General features: G+C 41.4%; 1 protein-coding gene across 1 annotated transcript in view; it reads right to left on the reverse strand.

The window, feature by feature from the left end:
* Positions 1–584: 584 nt before the first annotated feature.
* LOC136847626 (uncharacterized) overlaps positions 585–27451 on the reverse strand; it is a 103915-nt gene continuing 77048 nt past the window's right edge. The window contains exons 16-19 of the mRNA XM_067119341.1: positions 21486–21667; positions 10026–10238; positions 3285–3440; positions 585–2466 (exon numbers count right to left, since the gene is read on the reverse strand). Of these exons, the coding sequence (XP_066975442.1) occupies positions 2343–2466; positions 3285–3440; positions 10026–10238; positions 21486–21667 (675 nt within the window). The 3' untranslated portion in view covers positions 585–2342. The remainder of the gene's footprint in view (positions 2467–3284; positions 3441–10025; positions 10239–21485; positions 21668–27451) is intronic.

Below are 27451 nucleotides of genomic sequence, written 5' to 3' on the forward strand. Positions count from 1 at the left end.
AAAAGACTGTCTATAGAAAGATACTTTTGAAGCATAAGTACAAATAGGAGCATGAGCAAAGACTCTGGAAAATGGACCTTTGAATACATGGTGCCAAGACCATTCAACACCAACTTACCCCAAGAACTTAAGAAGATGAGATATATTTAGAAGAAATTAAAGACAAATCAACTCAAAAACACTTGATACAGGTGAATAAAATATACAAGAAAACAAACTGTAAATGATTTTTAAATGGTGCCAGCCAGATGGACTAAGGGCTGAATGAGTCTTACTTGTCAGGATGACTTGCGTTAGTCTCTTTAGCGAAAAGCTTAGGGACCACCCAACATATGAAAAAGGACACTTGTCAGTGTATTAGATCACCTGGGAATGATTCCAAACCTGACCTGTCGTAATACACTGGTCCCATTTGTTAGCTCTCCTGATTTATCTTGTGATGGAGGCAATCCCACCTTAATGGGCTCTCCATGTATTTTGGCAAGGAAAGCACAACAAAGCCCTCAGTGTAATGGATGTCGGCTTGGAAGAAAGACAATAAGAAACATTTTAGCATGTCAAAAGGATCAGATTGTCACATGACATAAGTAGCAACATATTTTTATTGTAACAAAGGACATTTTTAAAAAAAATGAGCTGGTGTAACCTTTTTTTTTTTACCTTTCGGAAAACTAGAGTACTAATTAAAACTCCTGCAAAAGAACTCATTATGAATTGCATTCACAAAAATAAAGGGTTGAAAACATGCTTCCCGTTTTGGTTATTTAATCAGTCACACTCAGGATTAGCCTACTTGTCTCTGACACAATGATAAGTACTTTCCTGTTATGGATAGTAAGCTTTAGCATTACCATTACTGTGGTAGAAAATATCAGTGTATTATTGTGAAAATAATTTCAGAGGCTTAGATATCACTAGTGAACAGCAGAGGAAAGGGAGAGGTCATTGCACTTGTACATAAAGTCCCAGAGACCAAACATACAACATATCCTTGAGATCTGGGAGAGCAATGGCCACTGATGTCTCCGCATGTAGACCTACGTTTTCCCCTCCCCCGCCCCGAACCTCCTTCCCTGTAGCTCATAGGGACAGTAAGGTCGTTCGACGCTTATTTTACCTCAGGTAGTTGAGTAGTTCCTCGATGTGACGGAAAAGACGAGAAATATTTTGACGTGCTCACTCTCTAAGGCTAAATGTGCATTTCTAATCAACACAAATTTTTTGGTTCACTGATATTATGGCATATAGCACCACCAGCCACACAGTTCATCACATTTGAGTTGGACGCCTCAACATTTCACGTCAGCTTACCATTTCAGCTGAACCTTTTTCAAGAACTTTCACGTTTTTCTTTATTCAAGCAACAAGGCTGTTGGATGTTTAAAAAATCACTGAATTTTCATTGTCATGAAATCTGGTAATCTGCAAATTTTAATCAACACTACATAAAGAGTGTTTTCAAAATTCATGAAAATTTAATTCAACAAGACAAGCTGTTAAATGCAAATGACAGAACTACTGTTAACTTATTTGTTGCTGTTGACAGAGAATGATTAAGTTTGTGCACCTTCCTGACGCTCCCAAAAAACCAAAGATTGCATTTCGTCAGTTCATGGACCCTTTCTGTAATCTCAAAGGTGATTGTGTTATGACCCTTACGGGAGATTGAACAAAGCTAACTTGGACTATAATAATTTTGGGTTGTATGTCGGGGAAGAGGGTTGTTAATTTTCTTTTTTTATTTCTCCTCCGTCCCAGCTTAGGAAACTTTGAGCAGATCATTTCTTAAGTGCGTTACATGCTTTGCTTGGAGCTTTTGTTATTACTAAGCTTAGATGAACAAGGTCTCGCAACGAGTTATCCATTGAACAAGATTTAAATCACCTACTGGGACGACTTCAGCCTGTTTCTGTTGACTGAAGTTCAGTTTTTCAGTCTTTATAATAAGGTTCATTTGATATGACGTGTTACTTAAAACCCTTCATGATATATTGAATCTAAGGTGACTAAGCTTGCAATCCCGTGATTGCTGAAATGAAGAAACTGCTTTTTTGACAATATTATTCCAAATGACTTTGGAGGTTGACAAATATTCTCTTGAACATTTAATATTTCCAAAACTCCCAAATCGAGGAGAAATATATTACGACATGTCAAGAAAATGCAATCATCCTCCCTTTGCGAGAGATGACAATAGTCGGCATAAGAGCTGTCTTTTCGTGGGTCTGCGCCAGTTGCTGTCTTCATGGGTGACTGAGAAAATCCCTCTAGCGCTGCCCAAGCCGAGGAATGTTTGACCTGGCCTCTTATTTGTTAATAAGTGATGAGGACGCGACGTTGGCCTAGCCGAGGAAAATGTGCGACCTGGTTCCCAACGTGGAGGTCGCTGGAGGACGATTTTCGATTCGGAGTTCCAAGTTGGCTCGCGCAACGACCTTGTCGAATGTCTCAGGGGCCAGCTTTTTCCTGTCAGAGAAACAAAAATACGTTGGTCAAGATCCTTGACTTGCTTCTCTGCTGATCATCTTACCCATTACAAGAATAAGTTTTATAAGAGGCAGCAATTTTTGGGTGACGCGATCACTTATTGCCTGAAATAACTTGTTCCTAATAGTATCTACACGAAAGCTAAGATACTTATGAAAAGAAATAAACCAGGTAACAGTTTCGTAAAAATATGCGTTAAAGGGGAATTGTTCTTTCGAGAAGGATAATCAATTAACTGAGAATTATTCATGATATCAAATCACTAAATGATAATTATTTAGGAGATTGATTATTCCTGAGAGTGATTCACTGAAAGAAAATTCCTCACGAACTGAAATTTACACCTGGTTGGACTTTCCTCATCGGAAGCTGATTTCAGGATAAGAGGCTCCATGATGAATTATTGTAGGGAAATAATATGCTTCCTTTATTCTTAGTGGTTGAGTCAGTGATAACTTGTTTTCTTATAATAACCAGAGTGTTCTTCATATTATGATATACAGACTTTCGAAGAAGTGGGAATTGTTATTCTAAAAAGCAACATAATTTTATTTGATAATGCAATACCAGTTTCAATGAAATTATGTTTTGGTCTGCTTTAATTATTTTACTTATTTCTTAAGATCATGTCACACTCGAATTTTGGAGTGTACACACACACACACACACACACACACACACACACACACACACACACACATATAAAAAGAGAGGAATATATGCACTTAACAAAGAAAATAAAGAAGCAAATAGAAAAAAGGTTAGCATAGAAGAACGGGAGAGCAGATCAATGCTACCTGAGATTCTCCCTGAGAGAGGCTGTGGTATTGGCGGTGGTCCTCGCCCGCGCGATCTGCCTCTCCCTCTCCCGGCTCACTTCCAGCGATCTGAGATCCTTCGCTTCCAGGCACTTCCTGGCCATCTGGAGCTCAGCTTCTTCCCTCGCTAAGACCCTGCAGATGGCATGAAATGAAAAGGAGAAACTAAATTCTGTTGAAGATATATAATATAGTCTAAAATACCATTAAAAATGGACACTCTGCTCCAAAAGTTGTGGTAGATAAACAACGAATAAAATTTATACATCCTATTGTAAAAATGATATACCAGTTTGCAAACTGTGCAAGAAATACAAAGCTGAAAAAGGACAGCAAGGTGGAGGAAAGAAGCAGAAATGGAGGCAGAGTGTGATGCTTAAAAAGTGGGTGCTACTAGGGGTCGAAGGGATACTGTAGACAACAATTAGTGATGCCTACAGTACACCACTGACGGCCCTATCCCCGACGGGGATGTTGCCACATAATTGCCGGTTAGAAGAATAGTTTCAATAATGTGAAATTATGCTGTAACTATTATGGCAGGCTCAAAAAAAGTTGAAAATGATATTGCAGTCAAACAAATTTGAAAACTTTAGACATTCTTTTCTAAAATTAATAATACTAGTTTTTATAAGCTGAAAAAATGCAGACATGCCATGGTAAAAAATAAAGTATTGTGGAAAAATGCACATGTTCGATTGTAAAAAGAAAAAAAAAATTCTTGACCGACAAAATTGAAAATTTTGAATTATCACGTAAAGTATTAGAACATTTAAACAAATATATTAATTTTGTCCAACCGCCCATGAGGGTTCTATCTTAGGCCAATTTAATAACTTACTTATTTTTTTTTAAAGAAGCTGTAGCATTTGATTTTTTGTTTTCTATTGAAAACGTTGATCATAAGCTTCTATGATCGTAGGCAGTGTGGCACTATGTGTGAAAGGAGGCTCTATGGTGGTGGTGGCCAGTGTCTTGACAAATGGTGTGATTAAACCTTATCAAAAGATGAAATACAAAACTTATTCACAGCACTAAATAAGGTGATATTCACTTTGGGCGATCGTAACACATAAAAAAGGTGTGGTAGGGAGTCTTTCCTTAGAACAGATCCTCACTTTCAGCTAACACTAAAATAAATTCCTTTGAACTCAAACGATGTGTGCTCAGTTCTGCTCCGTAGCCTACGACTGGGAAAAGGACATCAGGACTTTACTTTCGCCTTCTGTTTGTCTGCCCTCTCTTGCGCCTGCGCCTTGGCTAATACATACATCTGCTCTCTGATCTTTATAATTCTGGTGTATACCCGCTTTACTCGAAGTAGACGTTTGTAATCATGGTCAACTTAGAAAGTCTGAAAATCTATTGCATAGACAGCTTACATAAATCTAAGGAAATCGTAGACGACACGCTTTGAAGTACTAAAAATGAGTAAGATTTCGCACATGTCTTTTCAAGCAATCATTCTCCGAACTAAATTTATGTGCGGAATTAATTTAGAATATGTTTATAGTTCCAGAACTTTGGAGAAAATAAAAGATTTCGTCTAGTCTCGAAACTTCAACAGAAAACGGTGCTAGAGGAACCTATACAAAAGAACAAAATAATAATTCATGATTTATACTTTGACAACACCATCCCACTCAAGAAAAATTATCTCATATTTTTTTTTACTCAAGTATATTGTAGCTCTGGAGTGCTATGGCCCACCTCATTATCCTTGGACATTCAGTCCTGCAATGTTGAATTTATGCAAGTGGCCTGTGGTCGTTTGTATCAAGAACTCCACCTCATACAAGTACAGATGGAATCGCTTTACTGAAAATATTATCACTTAAGTATTCCCTGAAAGTGAGTTTCCTATTTGCATAGGCAATTGGAAAGATTCAATCCAAAAATCTTTGCAGTAATTTGCCTTTTAATCCTTCATTTGGTGCATCCTTCCTCTTAGTGAAAGTCCTGTTGTAGTAAGCATTTCTTAAAGCCTACCTCAGTCCATCAAACACCTTGTGTCGAGGTTCCTTCCAAGCCACCTTGTTTAGTTGTCCCTTCTTCACTAGGTCGGTAAAAGGGGCTGAAAGATTTGCATAGTTGTTCACAAACTCTCGGTAGTAGCCTGTCAAACCAGAATGATCGTATGTCTTGGCCCTTTGTAGTGCTGCGCCCTGGCTTTTTATCAGCTTTGCTTCATTCATGATAATCTATTACAGCTGACCTTGTGTCTGAGGAATTCCACCTCATTGTACCCAGTGTAGTACTTGGAATGTCGGATAGTCAGTCTTCTTTCTCTTACTTTCTAGAATAGGTTCCTTAGTCCCTTACAGAGATAACGTTGTCCGCAGAATGTTCAGATGCTGACTTTCGACGATTCCCATCTCGGGCATTTTCTCAGTTTCTCCCTGGATTAGTTCCAGGGTTACTCTGATGTCATTTCAATGCGGTGTTCACCCATTGAAGTCCTTCCTGGATAGCTGGTTAAGATATCTTGGTAGTCCTTCCTGGATAGCTGGTTAAGATATCTTTGTATTCCTCTAGCAATTGAAATACCGGCTTATTCTGCTGCTTGTTTAAATTGCCCATGACATTAACATTTTGATACATTTCTTCATCCTTCTGTGGTCAAAGTTCCAACAAACTCTCATCTGGAATTAATTGATCCTTGTCAGCTTCTTCCTTGATGACGGTCACGCTTTGGCATCTATATTCTTTGAAGACAGCTGCTGCTGCTTCATTCACTTCCCTGGACTTGGTATGGCCCTCTCCACTGCAAAATCAATTTGTTTACCTCCACTGAGGTAACACTTTCTGTCTCACCTTGAACTGACGGTCTCTGGTCCTGTTGTGTTAAGGCCGCCACTAACATTCAGTTTACCTGTGCAGTTATGCCTGCACAGTTGGCCTGTTCAGGCACAACTGAAAACACTAACATTCAGTTTTGTGTGGACAGGCATAACTGCGCAGTTGTGACTGAATGTTAATGCGTTCAGTTTTGCCTTTGCCTGCACAGGCCGACTGTGCAGGCATAACTGCGCAGGTACAACTGAGCATTAGTGGCTGCCTTTAGTGATGGCTCTGGCATCCCTGTGTCACTATAGGCCATCTCTGGCTAGTTGACAGGTCTTTTCCTACTAATTCCTCAGTTCCAATATGTACTGATAGGTGTCTTTCACATCATCCTTGCAGTCTCAAGTCCATAATTCCAAGAGAATCTGCTTTGTTCCTTTTATGGTCCCTCTGCACAGTCCTCATATATTGAAAATCCAGTGCCCTACTGTGGTACTTCTCAATATGCAGAATAGCTGGTAGATACTGGTCTTAATCCTTCAGTTTCCTCTGATGCATCTTCTGCATAGATGTCAGCACATCATTGTTCCTTTAGCATAATCCATTACATCTCGTGTTATATGGAGTCATAAACAGCCGTTTGGTGCTCACCAGAGGCCTCACCTCCCTCATCATCTCATAGGTAAATCGGGTACCTTGGTCACTGAGCATTTCCTTGGGGAATCCTGTCCTACTGAAAACTTCAAGTAGCACCTTTGCTATCCATTTAGTTTCTATTTTAGAGAGTGCTACTGCCTCTGGGTATCTTGTAGCAAAGTCTACTACCTGTTGCCCTTCTTCTACATTGGCGATAGAGCTCCAGTTAGGTCTACAGCTACCCTCTTGAATAGCTTTCGACCAACAGAATCTTCCCAAGCAGTATCTTGCTGTACAGCCTCTTAGCGCAGTCTTCTGCCAAATGTCACTGGACATGCAAAATCTAGTAATGTCTGCAATCACTCCTGGTCAGTGAAAACTACTGGTTATATACTCGAAAGTTTTCTTGGCCTCAAGATGACCAACAACAATAGCCTTATAGGCAAACTTAATCACTTAGGCCTGATTTGCCACACTTCTCTGGTCACCTTACCCTGGAAAACATCGTATATGTTTGTAATACCTTTAACTTAAAAGTTCCTTCATCCTTGGCTCTGTATTCTGCATCAGTTTTGGCTCTCACCAGCTGCTTTGTTAACTGGGATCCCTCTGCTGAGCTTTTTATAGCTGCTCTGCCCCAGTGTGTGGAAAGCTAGAAGCTACTGTGACTGGTCAGACACTGCGCTTTTCTTCCTGAACTTGGGCTTTGGTCACAGTCTTAGTATTAGCCTTTTCCTTATCCATCCCTGCATAATTTTCTTTTGACTTATCCCTTTTGTTGTCTGTCTCTGCTGCTTTCTCAACCATCTTAGCTTCTGCTTTAATCGTTTCTCCTAGGTCCTTGATGCCCAGAATGTTTTCAAGTGTAAGGGTTATTCCCTGTGGAGGGGTAGTGCCATCAGTGCACCTCACATGGTGCACTGTAGGAATAATTAAAGGTTTTTGGCAGTGTCTCTTCAGCCCATAGCCACAACCCCTTTTATTCCTGAGTTTACATCCTTTTTTATACCCTTTCTTCCATCGTACCTTCCACCCTCTCCTAACAATAATTGTTTGATAGTGCAACTGTGAAGTTTTCCTCCTCTTAAACCTTGATAACCTTTTTACTCTCAATTTCCTTGTCAGCACTGAATGACCTCATAGGTCCCAGCACTTGGCCTTTGTCCTAGATTTTATATTCCATTCTATAAATACAGTAGAGTTATCTAGGCACATGGCATGTAACTCTCCCTCATAGCACTAAATGTTTACATATCATTGCAACTGAAGGTTTGTACACTCATATCAGTAAGTGTACAACCCAATTTCTTATTGGTCATTTGGCCTTAGTAACCAAACTTCTACTTACAACTGCACTTGTAGAATCTGTACCTTGTAGCACAGTTACTTTCTCTTGCCTTGATAACCTTCACTAACTGGAAAATTACGGTGCCTCCTCCTCTGCTCCTCAGCTCTGCGTGCTCTAACACAACAGGTAGTTCAGCTCCATTTGCCAGCTTCAGCCTACCTTCTCTGACATACTCCTCCAACTGGGCTATATTGATTTCCTCACAAACCATGATGTGGTCACCTCTATCAGTTCTTTCACAACCATAGCATTGGCTGCCTTTTACTTGAACTTTCGCTGGTCTTTACTCTTAATGAGCACACAGTATAGCTGAGTGTCCTGGCTTGTGACAAACCAAGCATTTACCTTCACTTTTGTCAGTCTGCTTCTGCTTGACTATCTTGCAGTCCTTGGGTCTCTGGATACCCAAACTAGACTTTTTCATCAGCTTATGGCATTCCACTAAGATTATCCCACAAGCCTCCAAGTACTGCTCTGCAATTTTCACCATCTTGCCAATGTCTCTTGATACTCTTTCCCTGAGGAATAGTGCCAGTCTCAGCCAACACTTGCTGATAAACTGTTCCCAGGTGAGCAAATCTGCCAAATCATCAAACTCTTTTCTGGAATCAGCCATTTCAATCCACCTGCTGAAATATTTTTTGTAGTCTGGCGGCAATTTGGTGTGCAGTCTCATGCTGATCTGGTCTACTCTCATGGAATTTCTTCCTAAAACCTCCCCTAATCATCTCATATCTCTTTAACAATGCTGTCTTTAAGCTATTGTAATTTGGGGCTTCCTGTGAAGGCATGCTAGAAAAAACTTGCAGACCCTTACCTTTTAGTAATGAAGTTAAACAAACATCCCATTCACCCCTATGCTAGCCTTGGCTCTACAAACCTTTCAAGTTTTTTATGTCATTGTGCTTTTCATCAGATCTTGGAAATTCTGGCTTTGCTTGAAGATAGGGGTGCTAGTACTGCTTATTAGTCCTTCCCTCTCTCCCTCGAGTTTTATTATTTGAAGTTCCTGCTCCAGTTGTTTCTCAGCTTTCTGTCTTTGTATCTTAGCTTCATGTCTTGTCTCTTCTTTTACTTTCTGTTTATGAGCTCTCTGCCTTTCAATCCTGTCCATCTATGTTTCTAGTTTTGTCCCTTCTCTATCTCTTCATAAGCTTTTTCTTTTGCTGCTGCTTTTCTTTCTGTTGCTCTGCACGGGAAAGATTTTGCTGCTCATTTATGAATTTTCTCAATTTGTGTCCGTCCAACTCCATCTCCATGGCTAGTTCAACAAGTTATGCTAACTTGTATAAGCGACTCACCTTATGGGCTAAAAAAAAAAAAGATCACACTCATTCACTGCCACCAAATCTATCCTTAGTTGCTTAAAAAAAAAAGATCACACTCATTCACTGCCACCAAATCTATCTGTAGTTGCTTGCATCAATTTGTCACACATTGTGTGAAAGAAGGCTCTGTAAAGGTAGTGGCCTGTGGTTGATTTGAACGCTTAGTAAAAGGTAAAATAAAGTATATAATTGTCAGTAGGAAAAGTTGTTTGTGGTAAAATGACTGAGATTGACGTGGCTGCCCAAATCCAGTTTGGTCACTGAAAAAAGGAAAAAAATGCTGATAACCTTTTCTAAAATGATAGCATACATGCTTTTCAGAGAAAGGTATATTAAAGTATTCGAACGAATCAAAGCAAGGAACTGAATTCCAAATAAAAGAAGTGAAACGCATGAAGGAATGATGAGACTGGACTGAGTGATTGCTACAGTGAAACTTTGGATGAAATAAAACTACCTTTTGAGACATCAAATGGAGTAAATTTATGAGGAGAAATTTTTCCAGACATCATCTGGTCATCTTTGTGATCTATGGTGCATTCAGCACTCATATGTGGAACAGTAAGTACTCCTATTTGGAGGATTCAGTTCAGGGTAATTACACTTTGAACCTTCAGCACTCACATCTGGAGGAGCTCCTGTTGGTGTGTGGTCCTGGTCGTCCTGTCAGTATGGATCCTGTTCGCCCGTGTGTGAAGGAACTGCTCCTGCCTGGCTTCTGCAGCTGCCATAGACTCCATTTGACGGCAGAGGACGTGCTGGCGCCACTGCATCATGGATGCCTCTAGCTGATGGTGGAGAGCCCTCACTGCTAGTGCTTTGCGGTCACGCTCATCCCTATGGATAGAAATGAATATATGTGTGCGTGTATACACACATGCAGATGTACTACAGGGAAATGAAATGTGCAAATCCTGACTGGTTTTGTCTTTATATCAAAGATGTCTTCAATGGGACTGGTACATATTGGTAGAAATTTACACTATATATGCTAGAGTGACAGTGCAAACGAACTTGCAGACAGTTGGAAACCAAATATTCCAATGTGACAGGTGAAAAAAGGAAGGAGAAGCAGCAAGCTCGTTAGTGTCTGAGGTCAGTGCTCTTTTTACAAATTTGCTTTTTATGTGGGCGGGCTCACATCTTTCTTTTCCCCTCGTCCCTTGTCAGCTACCCTTATGAAAACCTACACATTTTACATGTTTATTTTGAAGTAAATGGATCGAGTTTATACATGCCTTAACTGTATTTTTCGGTTCTTGCCCGATGGTTTGGGCTGGGATACATAATCCTACAAGACAGTGACTCCAAACCAGAACTCACACTAGGTAGCTATCCAAACACGAAGGCATTTTTACAATTTCATTACAAAAATAAACTATAAATAATTTGCCCAAGCTATGCACATTTACTTTACTTTCAAAAATGACACAATCAACTTACACATACATTAATACAACACTGGCTATAGCTGGGTTAACAGTGTTAAGGACCACGTGGTCCTTGAGAACACATGAACTGAATTTACAGAAAAAAGAGGGATTGCACTAAAATACTCAGAGCCTGACTTTACGACTTTACACTTTACAAGTAAACTTCACTTCAGATGACATGCTATAGTGACTTTACTGACACAGGAAGAATTCAATATAGAAAAACTGACTGAAAATTCATAAACTTTCTTGAATTAATTCTCATACAAGTGCTCATATATTATTCTATCTCTGGACATGCTACATGCCCTTACAGAATATCGGATGGCCTCAAATGAACATGATAAAAATGGCAGTGCTGGACTTCGTCGCTGTGCACAAATTTGGCCATCAACTGGCTTTCTGGGTAAGGCACACACCTGCAGCAGTTCCTCCTCATTTGCTTGCTGGGAGAAGAGTGAACATGGACCGCTCCACAGCAGTTTGTATGCGGCCAGTTCCAGAAGGTTCCAAGACAACTCCTCATCTGAGTTTCTCCAGTGCAAACCTCTTGTAAAATAAAAGTAAAACCTACTTTGCACTTTTCAGAAATCAAAAACATGTTACAAATGAAATGAAATCAGTAATTTTTTAGTCAGAACCCTCCATGCATTTCCATGCACTGGTATTGGACAGTGATTAAAACGACTGGGAGGAAGTTTTATGTCGGCAAAAATCCTGCAGTAAATTTTTGTCAACAATTCATATTTTTAAAAAATCTTTTTTTGTTATAAAGAACTAAGTAAAACTCAATGAGAAATTCCATAAGTGTGAACATTAATAACAATAAAAAAGTTAAAGAACTATTAAATGAAATGAAAACCTGCTAATAAGGTTGTGTGTGACCTTTCCATCATTATCGTCTCTATTGAACAATGAAAAGTCACAAAACAAGTTTCCCACTGGGCCATTTATTACTTCTGTTGATTCTGCCTCAAACAGTTAAGCAAAATGGCCAGTTATTATTCTTGTGCCACACGAATAGGTTCCCACACAGTGCTCCATGAACTGACGGGTGACACCAACTTTTGTGACACCTGGCTCACACCCGGCTCTTGGACCGTGGTTCCCAAGCCATTCTCCTTAGCAACACATCAAGCCAGCAGGATGGCGCCGACTTCCGAGACACACCTGTGCATTATTGGTCTGTTAGTTGCTATGTAAATTTCCTGGCTGCTGATTGGTCAGCAACTCATAAATACCACTGTAGTTTGTTAATAATGTATCTTTCTCAAGATCAACGTCTTGTCTCAGTTATCATCCTGCTAAAGTGGTGACCCCGCCACACCAACACCCAGCAAAGATGCCTGAGACGTCTGGCGATGACACATTTCCCTCCTCTTCTGCCACTCCTGCTGATACCATCGCCCAAGTCAAGATTCCGACCTTCACACCTACTAATGCCTACACTTGGATCCGTCGAGCTGAAGTCACACTTTGAATCAAGGGTGTACGGTCCTCGTTGACCAAGGCAGATTACGTTCACACCGCCCTGCTGGACCACCTCTTCCCCCAGCTAACAGAGTGGCTGGATGCTAAAGGCACCAACGTCGTCCAGTACGAAAACCTGAAGGCGGTCCTACTGGATAGGTTCACGCCATCCCCAGCCATTCATGTACAACAGATCTTTGACACAGCCCATCTGCTGCCCTTCTCGAGATGAAATCCCTTGCCCGTCTTCCTCCTGCAACAAATGGTTCTCCCAAATCAACTGACATTCTCAAGGCACTTTGGCTGCAGCGCCTGCCACCGTCAGTAAGGTCAGCACTCACCAACATCAAAGACACAGCCGACAATACCCTCGCCACCATGGCAGACAATCTGACAGATGCCCATGCTACTGCAAACTGCCGCCACGCCCACGTCTTTGCCACCTGTCAAACAACATCCAACCCTTCAGCAACAGGTGGCCTTTTTAATGCCACAGAGGCCACCATGGCCGTCAAACCCTCACAAACTTCCATGACAAACCCTCGCCACCCATTCCACCTTCAGAAACCCAAATGTGCCAACCACACGCAGCAGCAATTGCCACCATTTCAGCTTTGCTGATACCACAAAGCATTCGGCCCTGCCACAAGAACTGGCTCCCAGGATGCCCATGGCCAAAAAACGCATGAAACAGTTACTGCCACTCGTGGTAGCCATAGCAGGTGCGTATCCCTCAACCAGGGACCATGCTAATGTACACGAATCTAAACTTAATCCTGTCATATCCAATCCTACATGCTATATCAGCACCTCTGTCTTTTTTATCCTTGATTCCGCCACAGGTCTTTGCTTTTTTGGTCGACACAAGGGCTTTTTGTTCCCTTCTGCCTGTATCCAGTAAACCAGCTAAACACCCTAAGCCATCCGATGTCCAGTTCACAGCTGCCAACGGCTCTCCCATCCTTACCTTTGGTCAGAAGCATCTCCTCCTTAACCTCGGTGACAGAAAGTACCACTGATGGTTTATTGTCGCGGACGTCTCAATACCTCTCCTTGGGGCAGACTTCTTGGCACACCATCAACTGCTCATGGACGTTGCCAACAGGCATCTCATTGGTGGCACTGATCTGTCCATGATGCCCATCGCTGCAGGCCCCCGTAGAACTCACCCTCTACATCACCAGTTCCAAAGATGCGTTTGTATACCTGCTCGCCACATACCCAGATGTTTTTAAACCTGAACTACACCAATCTCATCAAATCCCTGCTAAGCATGATATTTTCCACCACATTAAGACCTCGGGCCCTCCCGTACACTCCCATTTCTGATGCCTACCACCTGAAAAACTCGCTGCTGCAAAGAAAACCTTCACAGAGATGGAGGAGATGGGTTTGAGTCAAAAGGCATCCAGTCCTTGGGCATCGCCCTTCCACATAGTAACAAAAAAGGACAGCACCCTATGCCCATGCGGGGACCACAGAAGGCTGAACATGATTACTGAGGCTGACCACTACCCCTTCCCTAATATCAGAGATGTGACCTTTTTCCTACAAGGTGCAAAAATCTTCTCAAAGGTTACTTCCAGGTCCTCATGAATCCTGAAGACCGACATCACGACGCCCTTCGGCACCTTCACCTTCAATTACTCCTGGTTTGGCCTCAGCAGTGCAGGGCTACTTTTCAGTGACTGATAGCTGGCATCCTGGGAGACCTTCCCTTCTGTGTCTGGTACGTCGATGATATTTAATTTTCTCTGCATCAAAGGAAGAGCGCCTCCAACGCCTGCACATTGTCCTCCAAAACCTGCAAGAAAATGGCCTCGCCGTCAAATACGACAAATGCTCCTTTGCCACCAAGTGGGTAGAATTCTTGGGGCAACTCATAACACCTGAGGGTGTTCAGCCCCTGCCCAAGAAGGTCGCCGCTATCAGGAAGCTCCGCACCCCTACCACCATCAAGGGTCTACAAGAATTCCTCGGAATGGTGAACTTTTATCATCTCTTTTTGCCCAACATCACCTCGACCTTGGCCCCACTCTATGAAGTCCTCAAGGGCAAGCCCAAGGCCCTCACCTGGGGATCCCCGCAGGAAGCTGCCTTCACCTCCGCCAAAAATGCCCTCGCCAAAGCCACCACCCTCTCTTTCCCTGCACCAGGTCATTCTCTACTGCTTTCCACAGATGCAAGCAACATAGCCATAGGAGCTGTTTTGGAGCAGATCATACATGGTTGTCCTTGACCCCTCGCCTTTTTTACCAGGAAACTTGGCAAGACAGAGACAAACTATATGTTTGACTGCGAGCTCCTGGCGGCATAACTCGCCGTCAAACGCTTCGAACATTTTTTGGAGGTCACACCTTTCAGCCTTCAAACTGACCATCTGCTGCTAGTGCATTCTGTAAACCCCAACAGCGCTGCCACTTGTCAGCCATCACCGAATTCAACTGCACCCTTCGCCGTGTTCCTGGGAAACACAACCCCGTTGCTGATGCCCTCTCCAGAATCTCCATCAATGCAGTACACCTTGGCCTCGATTACAAGCAGCTGACAGCCAAGCAACAGCAGGACCCAGAGCTCAATGCCTGCAAGACCACCTTAACGTCTCTGCAATGGCATGACGTTCCCCTCAACGGCAACAGCCCTACCTCCATCTTCTGTGATGTCAGCACCGGCCACCCATGCCCATGGATCCCACGGGCACTTAGATGTCACATCTTCAACATTGTCCACGGTCTGGCACACCCTTCAGGATGATCCACAGCCACCCTCCTGAAGAAGCGCTTCATCTGGCACGTCATATTGAAAGATGCAAAGTTGTGGGCCTGTGAATGTTCTTCATGGCAGCTCTCCAAAATCCAGCATCACACAAATTCAGGTGTGGGCTCCTTTCATCAACAGCAATGCCATTTTGCCCATGTCCACATTGACATTGTGGGACCCCTCCCACACTCTGAAGGACATTGTTACCTACTCACAATGGTTGACTGCTCGACAAGATGACCTGAAGCCACCCTTATGACTGAGGCATCAGCAGCATCATGTGCCAGCGCTTTCCTCTCGTCATGGGTGTCCAGATTCGACGTGCCCGATCGCATCACCTCTGACAGAGGCACTTCCTTCACATCACAGCTCTGGACGTCCCTAAACTGTGTCATCAGCACCCAGTTGCATCACACAACCACCTACCATCCCAAATCCAGTGGCATGGTTGAGAGGTTCCACAGCACCTTGAAAGCAGCCCTGATGTCTTGCTGCAACCCTCGACCTGGTACTTGCAGCTTCCATGGGTCCTCCTTGGCCTTCAGTTCACACCTAAAGAGCACCTTGACCTGTCAGCAGCTGAGATTGTGTATGGCGATCCGCTCGTGGTACCTGGTGAATTCTTCCCTGACAATAACACTTCACCTGATATCATCAGACTTCGGACCAATGTCGGAAAATTCATCCCTGACCACCCATCCTTTATCCCCAAGGATCTACATACTGCATGAGAACCCATGCCGTTCAACTGCATTTAACCCAGCCTTACACAGCCCCCTACCGGGTCATCGTCCACAACCAGAAAGCCTTCCCCATCGACATCCACGGCACGACAGATTGGGTTGCCTTTGACCGCCTGAAACCAGCTTATTTGCCCAGCAACATTACTCCTCCAGTCCAGTTTTCAAGGGCGGGATGCCCTCTGCAATGCCCTGGTCGACTTTCAGAGGGGGAGTTATTGTGCCATACGAATAGCTTCCCATGCTGCGCTCCCTGGGCCAACAGGATGGCACCAACTTCTGTGACACCTGGCTCACACCTGGCTCTGGACCGTGGGTCTAACGCCATTTTCCTTAGTAACACATCATGGCGCTGACTTCCGCAACACACCTGATCTTCATCTATACAGAAGATACAGTCTAAAATTGAATGCATGTGCATTATTGGCCTACTAGTTACTATGTAAGCTCCCTGGCCACTGATTGGTCAGCAATTCGTATAAATACCACTGTAGTTTGTTAATAAAGTATCTTTCTCAAGATCAAAGTCTTGTCTCAGTTATCATGCTGCTAGATTCCTAACCCATTGGTAAGTACCATTTCTGATGCTATTGTAAAGAACAGTGTGACCTGATATATAACTGAAATAATGTGCAGTTTAAAAGTGAATCCAATCCTCTGAGTTTTGATGTGGTATCATTGTTCATAAAGACACATATTAATGATCTGTTGGAATTTTTATCTGATACCTTGAAGAAGAGATAGCTGGATGTATCATTTTCCAAGAACACTTTTATAGAATTACGATACGCATTAATGTGTGTAAATTTCAATTTGATTGTAAGTTTTACTCTAAAAATTTTGGTATGACTATGGGTAACCCTTTATCTACAGGTCTACATAATTTGCATATAGAATTTTTGGAACGCAAAATATTAAACAAGTAGTGTAATATGACTCAGGTATGTTGACAACATAATGTCTATTTGACCAAGGAAAAATGTAGAAATTTTCTTTGGTCATTTGAATGAATTGGTCCCAGCAATAAAGTTCACTATGAAAAAGGAAAATGATGGTAGCTTCCCTTTTTTGGGATTACCTACTTCACAAGTGCTGTAATGTAATGTATGTACAGACACCACCCTACTTGCCAGTGATTGATGTTCCGCACGGCCGTTTGTATGTTGAATTGTTTCTAAGTTGGTTCCTGTACTCTTCACGGCTATTTATGTACATTATGATATAAAGTCAGTAGAGTACTGTACATTTTTTCATCCCAAAACACAATACACTGTACATACAGTACTGTACGTACAGACTAGGCACGCAAAACAAGGTGTGGACTTACGGGGGCCAAGGGGAAGGCGCCCTATGCTCAATTTTAATTTGCAATCCCGTTTGTATGTATCTGAATGTTTGTAAGTTGAACGTTTGTAAGTAGGGTGGTGTCTGTACAGAAAACCTTTCTGTATATTTTCATTTCAGTCAAAGCAGTCAAATAAAGAAATCAGTCTTCACTCCGTGTTTTTAAAAGCATTCTGTATAAGTACCCCTGGATATATTGATGATGGAATAAATATAATTAGGAATACAGGCAAGTCATAAAACATCCTAATTCTGTATTAGACAATGCATTCAGAGCGGCAAATAAGACTTTTATGATAACAAAATACCTGCTTGTACTGCCATGTATTCATAATTTCAAAGATAACAGTTTTCTATCTTCTTATGAACAATAAGACAATGAAACTAGCACTTTTAAAGAACTCTCCCAACAATACTAAAGGCTGTGTATACCAAATCCCACTTAAGTCCAGTGACTAAATTTCATATTGGTAAACTGGAATTTCATAGAAAACGAAAACAGAACAAAAAAAAATTTATAAGCTAGGCACTGGTAAAGAGTGCAATTTCCCTACATGTAAGTAGTAATCATAAAGTCACTTGGGCATGGACAAAAAAGGCATTTTATTCCAATAATATAGCAGAAAGAAATATTTTCCAGTCCAGCTTTATAAAAGAAAGCTTTGTAAGAATATGAATATCAGTCAAGTCATGTTTAAACTTGATCCATTCATTTCAAAAGAAATACATAAAATGTATAGATTTTAGAAAAGATACTTGCATAGGATGTAAGAGACCAGGCCCATCGCACCGATGGCGGTCTCTTCCAAACACATGTGCGTGCATTCGTGCGTCATATCTTTAGAGGGTCACAAACAAAGAGGGAATAAGGAACGAAACTTCTACCATACAATATTTCCGTCTGTTTCTCCCTAACCATTGTTGTCTTGATATGTGTACAATCACCACTACTTGCATTGCCATGCAAGCATTCTAATCATGTACTCATAATGTTCCACCGAATCTTCTGTATCAAACTGTATGTATGTTTCTATTTGTGAAGACGCCAAACGTTTCGCCGTTTCACATATATTATGCTACTGCATTGTATTCATTAATGTCTCAAATCTCATGCAATTGGCCATATGTAGAATTTCCTGGCCTTTCTATTGATATATGTTTTATCACTGTGCGTTTTTGATGTCTCTCACAATCGACATCTGTTTGTCTGCCGACAAACACAGATGTCCAAAAACATTACCTCTGTTTTGTTCTGTCTGTGTGTAGATGCTACTTTACTGCTCACACAGGCCAATAACATCTTCGAAGATTCTGTGCATTCATTCAGTAAGGAACTACCAATAAACCAGTCAACACCCAGCCAGTATGTCACTCAATCCCGTCCTTACACTGGTGACCCCGGAGTGACACGAAGGACCCGGCCAACCCAAGATGACGACCCACGCGCCAACAGACCCTTCGCCGCCATCCTGTTTCCCGCGGTTCCCAAGCTCTGAGTAGATGCCCGACCCTCTGAAATGACCCACCCCACCACTGGAGCCCTGGACGCCTCCTCCAGGAAACCTGAAGCCGCCCCTGAATTCGTACCGGACAAGCTGACCAACGATGGACCAGCCGACGTCATCCTTCAGCCTGCTGCCGCCCCCCTCGAGCTGGCTACCAAAGGATCAGCCGTTATCATCCTTCAGCCCTCGAGCTGGCTTCCGAAGGATCAGCCGTCGTCATCCTTCAGCCCTCGAGCCGGCTACCGAAGGATCAGCCGCCGTCATCCTTCAGCCTACTGCTGTCCCCCTCTAGCTGGCTACCGAAGGATCATCCGACTTCACCCTTCAACCCGCTACCGTCCTTCCCGAGTTCCTGCCGGCCAGTGCCACCCTTCAGCCTCCTACCCGCCCCTAAGTTAAAGTTAAGTATACCTTAGTTTTACCAGACCACTGAGCTGATTAACAGCTCTCCTAGGGCTGGCCCGAAGGGTTAGACTTATTTTACGTGGCTAAGAACCAATTGGTTACTTAGCAACGGGACCTACAGCTTATTGTGGAATCCGAACCACATTATAGCGAGAAATGAATTTCTATCACCAGAAATAAATTCCTCTAACTCTTCATCAGCCGGCCGCGGGAATTGAACTCCGGCCCATCGAGTGACAGTCTGAAGCTCAACCGGCTCGGCCAACAAAGGGCTTAGCCCAAGCCCTTCGAGCTAATTCCAATTGTCAGCAAGACGATTTCCGCATCGATGCCTTGCTTGCGGGGGGGGGAGTATTGTAAGAGACCAGGCCCATCGCACCGATGGCGGTCTCTTCCAAACACACGCGTGTGTGCGTTTGTGCGTCATATCTTTGGAGGGTCGCAAACAAAGAGGGAACGAGGAACGAAACTTCTACCATACAATATTTCCGTCTGTTTCTCCCTAACCATTGTTGTCTTGATATGTGTACAATCACCACTACTTGCATTGCCATGCATTCTAATCATGTACTCATAATGTTCCACCGAATCTTCTGTATCAAACTGTATGTATGTTTCTATGAAGACGCCAAATGTCTCGCCATTTCACATATATTATGCTACTGCATTGTATTCATTAATCTGTCTCGAATCTCATGCAATTGGCCATATGTAGAATTTCCTGGCCTTTCCATTGATATATGTTTTATCACTGTACGTTTTTTATGTCTCTCACAATCGCCATCTGTTTGTCTGCAGACAAACACATATGTCCGAAAACATTACCTCTGTTTTGCTCTGTCTGTGTGTAGATGCTACTTTACCGCTCGCACAGGCCAATAGCATCTTCGAAGATTCTGTACATTCATTCAGTAAGGAACTACCAATAAACCAGTCAACACCCAGCCAGTATGTCACTCAATCCCGTCCTTACAAGGACACGGTCAAACAGAATGAGGCCAGCAGCTCAAATAAGCAGTTGTAAACAGTGTGCTGTTTTGACCTCAGCCACCAACGCATTTACTGCTCTCTCCTTTCCACCTATCTGGTATGAGGATTTGGTTCCCAGCCGCCTGTATGTTCGTTCATATAGTACTGTACTGTACCTCTAGCACACACATTAACAATTTCTGCCACTGTGTATCCAGTGTTTCATTGTCCCGGTGATACATCTGCGCATATACATCACATGTCGGTGTGATGTATATGTATATATATGTGTGTGCGTGCGTGTGTGTGTGCGCGCTTCAACTCACATCGACATGTGATGTATATGCGCAGATGTATCACTGCTTATATATATATATATATATATATATATATATATATATATATATATATATATATATATATATATATATATATATATATATATATATAAGCCTATACACATGCGTGTGCGTGTAATATTTAAACTTGTCGTCGTCTAGCCTGAGGCCAAGCTTTCACCTCTAATTATGTATGTAAATATAAGTATACTTAATTAGTTTGGTTGAAACTTTGGCATAGTATTGGGTCAAGACTTGAATCACGAGAAAAGATTATTTTCAGTCTCCGCAGTGACCTTTCAGCCTCTGGGTTTCCTTAGAGTTCATCCTTCATAGAATGGGAAAGTTATCTGTTACCTCTTTTCGACTGCTAGTGTCTCTCTCAGATTAAAAGCTTGAGCGTATCAAAATTATGTGAAGAAATCAAGCAGTCAAGAGGTCATTGCTACCATGAAACATTCACCCGTACATAAATACATACACGCTTCTTAAGAACTGACAGTTTTCAACGTCTTTTGTTGAGAATGAGTGTCGCCTTTAATATTGCCGAGATTTGACGTAACAACACATCTGCACTACCAATCCTCTTGTTTCAAATGCAGCGGGCACAAGGTTTTTTCACCAAATTTTACAAGATTCAATCTTTGGATCCATTTTTTTGGGGTATAATGTCTCAAATGGTTCCATGGCATACGAATGTCTGTCTGTTATTATTAGTGAGAATATATCTGGGAGCTTTGCCATTTGATGGGAAAGCAATACTGATTCCAAATGGCAGAATCATAACTGGGACAGTAAATCAGATTTAAACATCACTGAGCAAAACTCCAAGACTCTTGACTTTTAGTAGATTTCCCAATACATTACATTAATAGGGACTACCAGGGGTTTGGTACTCACATCACATTTTGTTCTTATAAGTAGTCTGTTCTTTCTTACCTTGGTCTGTTTGCCCTGCCATTGCCGTCAGGGGGTGTTGTATTTACCTTTGTCCTCTGAAGGTGTCCCTCATCTTGGACCTCTGGAGCTGGTTTCGTGTTTGCTCGATTTTGGTCTTTCTCTTGCCACTGGATTCTTAGTTTGCTTCATTTCGTCTACTTTATTAGGATATTTTCCTTACCTTTGCCTCTTCAGGGTGTCTTCCTTGACTGCACTGAGTAACTGAAGGTTTGCCTCTGCCCTGGAGAGCCTCTCTTCCATATTGGCTCTCATGGCCTCCAGAAGAGCGGTGGCTCGACCCTCCACCAGTTGCCTCCGCGCCTCATGGTGCTCGCTCTCTGCCGAATTCCCCTCCTCCACTCTCTGCGGCACAAAGGGCACGACACTTCGTTAGTTTCCAGTGAATGAGACGGGCGAGTTTTGCATCTAATGATGCTTTTCAAAAGCTTTTTCTTCCCTTGAATGCTGTTGTCATGAAAGTGTTCAAATAGATTGCATTTTTTTTTATCATTAGAACGCCACACTTGCAAACAATACAAACTAGGTACACACACACATGAATATATATATTATATAATGTATACATACAGATATATGTTTTTGTTTCTTCGTACTTATGCTGATGTTTTCAATTTACTTTATTAAAATGATTTACCTTCCCTCTTGAATATTTTACAAATCCGTTCGAATTTATTATATGCTTAATTTACTTGATCAAAACAAATATTTCATCTCCTTAAATTTTCTCAGATCTATTCCTTCTCTCTCTCTCTCTGTCTTTATATATACACTATATGTATGTATGTATGTATATATATATATATATATATATATATATATATATATATATATATATATATATATATATACACATATACAGTATATAGAAAAACAGAAGTAGGCGATGGCCAGTAGGACACATCAGCGCGAAGGTGGACCATGGAAACGTACTAAATTCAGCATAATTCTTTATTCCCAACGTTTCGTAATAACTTTATTACATCATCAGGGAATCTGTTAAATAATGAATAAAATTACTCTAAAAATTGTTCTAAAAGTCCATAAAACTCATAAACTACAGCACAATTAGAATACCAGATAAAAAAAAAAACAGACAAAAGCACAAACAACGTAAGAGCAAGACCAAAGACCGCTAACCAACCTTATACCAAGAGGGCAGAAGACAGAATGCATAAATAAAAAGTTAAATCAGGTGGAGCTGTGTGGAGGAGGTCTGGGTATTTAACTGGGGAACCAGTTGTTTAATAAATAATGATTCCAGGATGGACAGTTCATATGCATTGGTTGTTTGGTCTATGATACAAAAATCATTTCTATCAATATGCGTTTTACAATTTTTTGAGTGGTTTCTTATGCTTTTTATACATTACTTTACAACTACGCAACAGGTTATCGCCACTCGTTTGCTGTTACAGCTTGAGAGCATTGGTCGGATATCATTCTTTTGCTCTCGTTCTCTTCAGAAGTTATTTCTCGCCTGATCCCTCCTACGTGGGTCCTACGCTTTCTTCGGTCCTCCCAACACAGATTTTAGATTTTGAGCTTTTGGGTCATGCTAAAAGGGATATTCTGGTAAAGTTTTTCTCGATCTTCTATTGTGACCGTGTACGGTGTGTTTTGTTTTGTGTGGTGCACGTGTTACCAAATGTATCATCCCTCATTTACTGTGACAAATCTGGATCAGAAAGTTAGAAATGGAACTGGTGTCATTCTGTCGGGGAACTGAAGAATGCAATGACGGAGGTGCGTAGGGAGAATGACCGAATCATGAGATCGAAGGAATGCTGTGGAGGAGAAGTGATGAACATTGTCAGTGCATATGCACCACAAGTTGGATGCACAGAAGAGAAGAACTTCTTCTGCAGTGCAATGGATGGAATGGTGCAGAATGGAGCTGGGAGAGCATGAGAGGGTAGTGTTGGGGGCAGATTTGAATGGCCACGTGGAAGGTGAAAACTACATAATTGAACATGCTCATGGTGGTCGTGGGATAGGTGAGGGAAACCTAGAGGGAGAGAGTATAGTGGACTTTGCCATGGCACCTGACATGGCAATAGTAAACACATTTTTCAAAAAGAAAAGGGAATACCTAATTACTCATAGGAGTGGTGGTAGATGCTCTCAGACAGATTACTTTCTTTACTGAAGGCAAAGCCTATTGGAAGTCAAAAACTGCAAAAGTTATCCCAGGCGACCGTGTAGCCCCCCAGTAGACTTTTATGTATGGACTTGAAGCTGAAGAGAGAAAGTAAACCAAAATAAAAGGAGTAAGAAAAATCAAGTGGTATAAATTATTAAACGATGGTGATAAGAGACGAGAGTTTAAAAGGAAGGTGTTGGAAGAAATTTATCCAGAAATTGAAAATGTTCTGGAATGGTGGACACTTAATGCAGCAGTAATTAGGAAGTATGGAAAGGAAGTACTTAGGAAAACATTTGGGATGATATGGGAGGAAAAGGAGCGCTGGTGGTGGGATGAAGACGTACAGAAGCCAGTGAGAGAGGAGAAGAAAAAGAAGGCAAAGAAGAGATGGGAACAATCATTGTTAGGTTAGGACAAGGGCAGGCTTAGGAAGAGAAACAAAGAGGTAAAGAAGGTGGTAGCTCAAGCTGAGGCAAGGGGACATGGTGACGTATATACAGAGCTGGTTACACGGGGAGGAAGGGCCAAAGAAGATGCTGAAACTATCAAAGGCCAGAAACAAAGGCACCAACGATATCACAATATCAAGCAAATTAAAGATCGAACTGACATTGTACTAAGAAAGGAAGAATACATCTTGAAAAGATGGAAAGAGTATTTTGAACACTTGCTGAATGAAGAAAATGAAAGTCTAATAAGAGAGGATGGACATGTGGACATGGGAATGGTAATAGGTTTCTCTGGGCAAGAGGTGCTCAACGCCTAAAAGAAGATGAAGACTGGAAGTAATTTTTAGGAGATGAGGGTTGGGTTACACCAAGAATCAGCCCTTAGCCCATTTACTTTCAACATCATGATGGATAGAATGATGGGGGAGGTAAGTGAAACAGTGCCATGAGGCATATGTGCAGATGATATTGTGTTGTGTGCAGAGAGGAGGGAAGTTCTCCAGGGGAAGTTGGAGAGGTGGAGAGTAGCACTGGAGGATAGAGGAATGGGGATAGCTGGTCAAAGACAGAGTATATATGTAACACCGTTGAGGGCGATGGTAGGGAGAGTATAAGGTTGAATAGAGAAGAAATAAAGAAAGTAGACAAGTTCAAAAACTTAGGGTCTGTAGTAGAGGCTGGTGGAACAATGGATGAGGAGGTAAAACAAAGGATACAAGTAGGTTGGAACAATTGGAGAGCTGCCTCTGGAGTCTTTTGTGACAAAAGAGTGCCACTAAGACGAAAGGGAAAGCTCCATAAGGCAGTGGTAGGACCAGCTATGCTGTAAGGTACAGACACGGCAAGTATGGCAAAGAGAGGAGAAGAAACGGACGTAGCAGAGATGAGAATGTTTAGATGGATGCTCACTTCGTTCACTTCGTTTGGTCTTATGTACAGCCCTCAACAGGGATGATTACCCCTCTGGCAGGCCCTTGTACATCTTCAAAATAAGGTGCTTCTTATATTTTATAATTGTCTTTTAGTGTATTCTCGTCAGTATCGTAGCTCGTGCAGAATAGGAGAGTCTTGAGTTCTTTTTGAAATTTGCTTTCTTCTTGTAGATCTTCACTTCAGGCGGTGTTTTGTTGGTGCGCAGTGCACAGATGCTCTCTCTCTCTCTCTCTCGCCTGATTTACAATTTGTTCTAGGTTCAAATAGCTTGTATGCTTCACTTGCATGTCTGATTACAATATTCATTGCAAGTCTAAAGAAGCTGAAGCAGTTTCTCAGATATGTTGGTTCACCATATTTTAGTGCTTTAAAGACTGTAAGAAGTGTTTTATAGTCTATTCTAGCTTTTAATGGGAGCCCAATGTAGCTCAATTGGTGCTGGGGTTATTCAGTCACGGCAACGTTGTCATTTTATTAACCTGGTGGCTCTATTTTGTACTCCTTGCAATTTTCTTAGTAGGTAGCTAGGGAGACCGTAGTATACTGTATAACGCTGAAGTAGTCAAGCCTCGGAGGTATTTGGTTGCAAATTACTGTTTTCAGAGTATCTTCGTTTAGGTATTTTCTAATAAATGCAATGTTTCTAATATGATAGTTACAGGTTTTTGTAATATGCAATATATTGTTCTTCATCAACAATTATTATCAATAATAAATACTCCTAAGTTCCTCACTGCTGCTACAATATTTATTGTTGACGAACCAATAGTTATTTCTTTTGAAGTGTTCATATTTTCGTAGTCACCTGTCAGATCCAAATAGCATGCACTCAGTTTTGTCTTCATTAAGTTTCAATTTCTTCGCCGACATCTGTTTTATGATACCTTTCATTATTGCATCAATTTTACTAATGGGTCTTCTACCGTTTCGACAGGAAAATAGAACCGAGTATGATCAACATACAGTTTATACTGAACCCTGTGCTTATGTAAAATTCTAGATAGTTCAGTTGTGAAAATGCCAAGTAGCAGTGGACCCAGAATGCTGCCTTGGGGCACTCCCTTTGTTAGACCTTTCTTTTCTTATTTCACATCTGATATAACAACTGTAACCTTCCTGTTTTCTAAGTAGCGTTTGTGTACATCACCTTCGATGCCCACTGCTCTCAGGTCTTCAAGCAGCAGATTGTGGTCAACTGTCAAATGCTGCACTTAGGCCAAGCATAACCAGGATGCCACATTTTCCATTTGCTATAATTTTTACCATATTTATAATTGCGCACAATGTAGTCTCTGTTGAGTGGCTTTTTCTGTAAGCTGACTAATCATCAGGTATAATGTTGAGTTGTTTCAAGTGTTTCCACGTTTATTTGTGAACTTCCGTTCCCATAAATTTTGATAAATGCGATAGGTTCGATATTGGTCTATAGAAGCTCAGGTTTTCTTTATCGCCTTTTCCTTTATAGGCCGGCTTTATACAAGCAAGCTTTTCACTATTTGGGAAGGATGCCTGTGCTAGACTCATTTTGACAATATCAAAATATAGCTCCCGCAACTGATCAAAGTTTTTTTTTTGCCTCTTTTAAATCACTTATGGGAGACGGGTCATTTTCACAGTAGGTTTTTTTTTTTTTTACTTTTCTCATAGTTTTTTTCAGTCATTCATGTTCAGTTCTTTGAACTTACTGAATTTGCTATTTCTCATTGTGATCACTGGGAGATCAGGAGGGATCTCCTTATCTAAACTGTGACAGATTCTTTCAATTTTTTCTTCAAAGTAGTTCACAAAGTTTTTGTAATCACTAGTTACATCAGGTAGAACTTTTTCTTTCTTGAGTCCCAGTGTTCCGGCTAAATTGTCATGGATTTTTGGGGGGATTTTTCTCTACACTAAACATTTTATTGTAATATATTTAATTGGTTTTCATAATCAAGTCGCTGTAATATTTCTGGCTGTTTTATACAGTGACCAGTGTTCACTACTTCTTGATTCTTTCGATCTTTTCCATAGATCTTCCATTTTTCTTTTCTTTTTCTTAGCTTCACGTAATTCACTGTTGAACCATTTGGCATTTTCTTTAACTATTATTTTCCTTGTTACTTCTGGACATTTATCGTTGTAGCTTGACGCCAATATACTTTTGGTACAGACTGCAAAACAGCTTACACATGCTTGGTCGCCTGTTAAAGCATTCCTCAAGTTACACCTGTCCTGTACTCCTGGCTTGTTCCTCTTATTTTCTTTAAGCTTTCAACAATAAATTCATCAGCTTTAAAGTTGGTTTTGTTTCTGTAAGTGATAGTTTTTTCAGTGTATAGCCTTTCCAGATATTTATACTAAATGCGCCTGGTTTATGTATTGGAGATATCACGCATTCAGGCTCAACTTGCATGTCACTCACAATCTCGTTGTTTTTGTTTTGTCTCGAGGTCAATGGTATGGTTCAATAATGATGTCGGTTTTTTCACAACATTTACGAGGTCGTGGCTTTCAAGTAACTCTGTAAATTCTTTGACATATTTGTCACCACAAATCAGTATATTTTTGTTATCAGCTAACAAGTCGAGGAAGTCACTGAATTCGCCGAGGAACGATCTCTTA

Source organism: Macrobrachium rosenbergii, chromosome 17 (assembly GCF_040412425.1).
Source record: "Macrobrachium rosenbergii isolate ZJJX-2024 chromosome 17, ASM4041242v1, whole genome shotgun sequence".
Lineage (NCBI taxonomy): Eukaryota > Metazoa > Arthropoda > Malacostraca > Decapoda > Palaemonidae > Macrobrachium > Macrobrachium rosenbergii.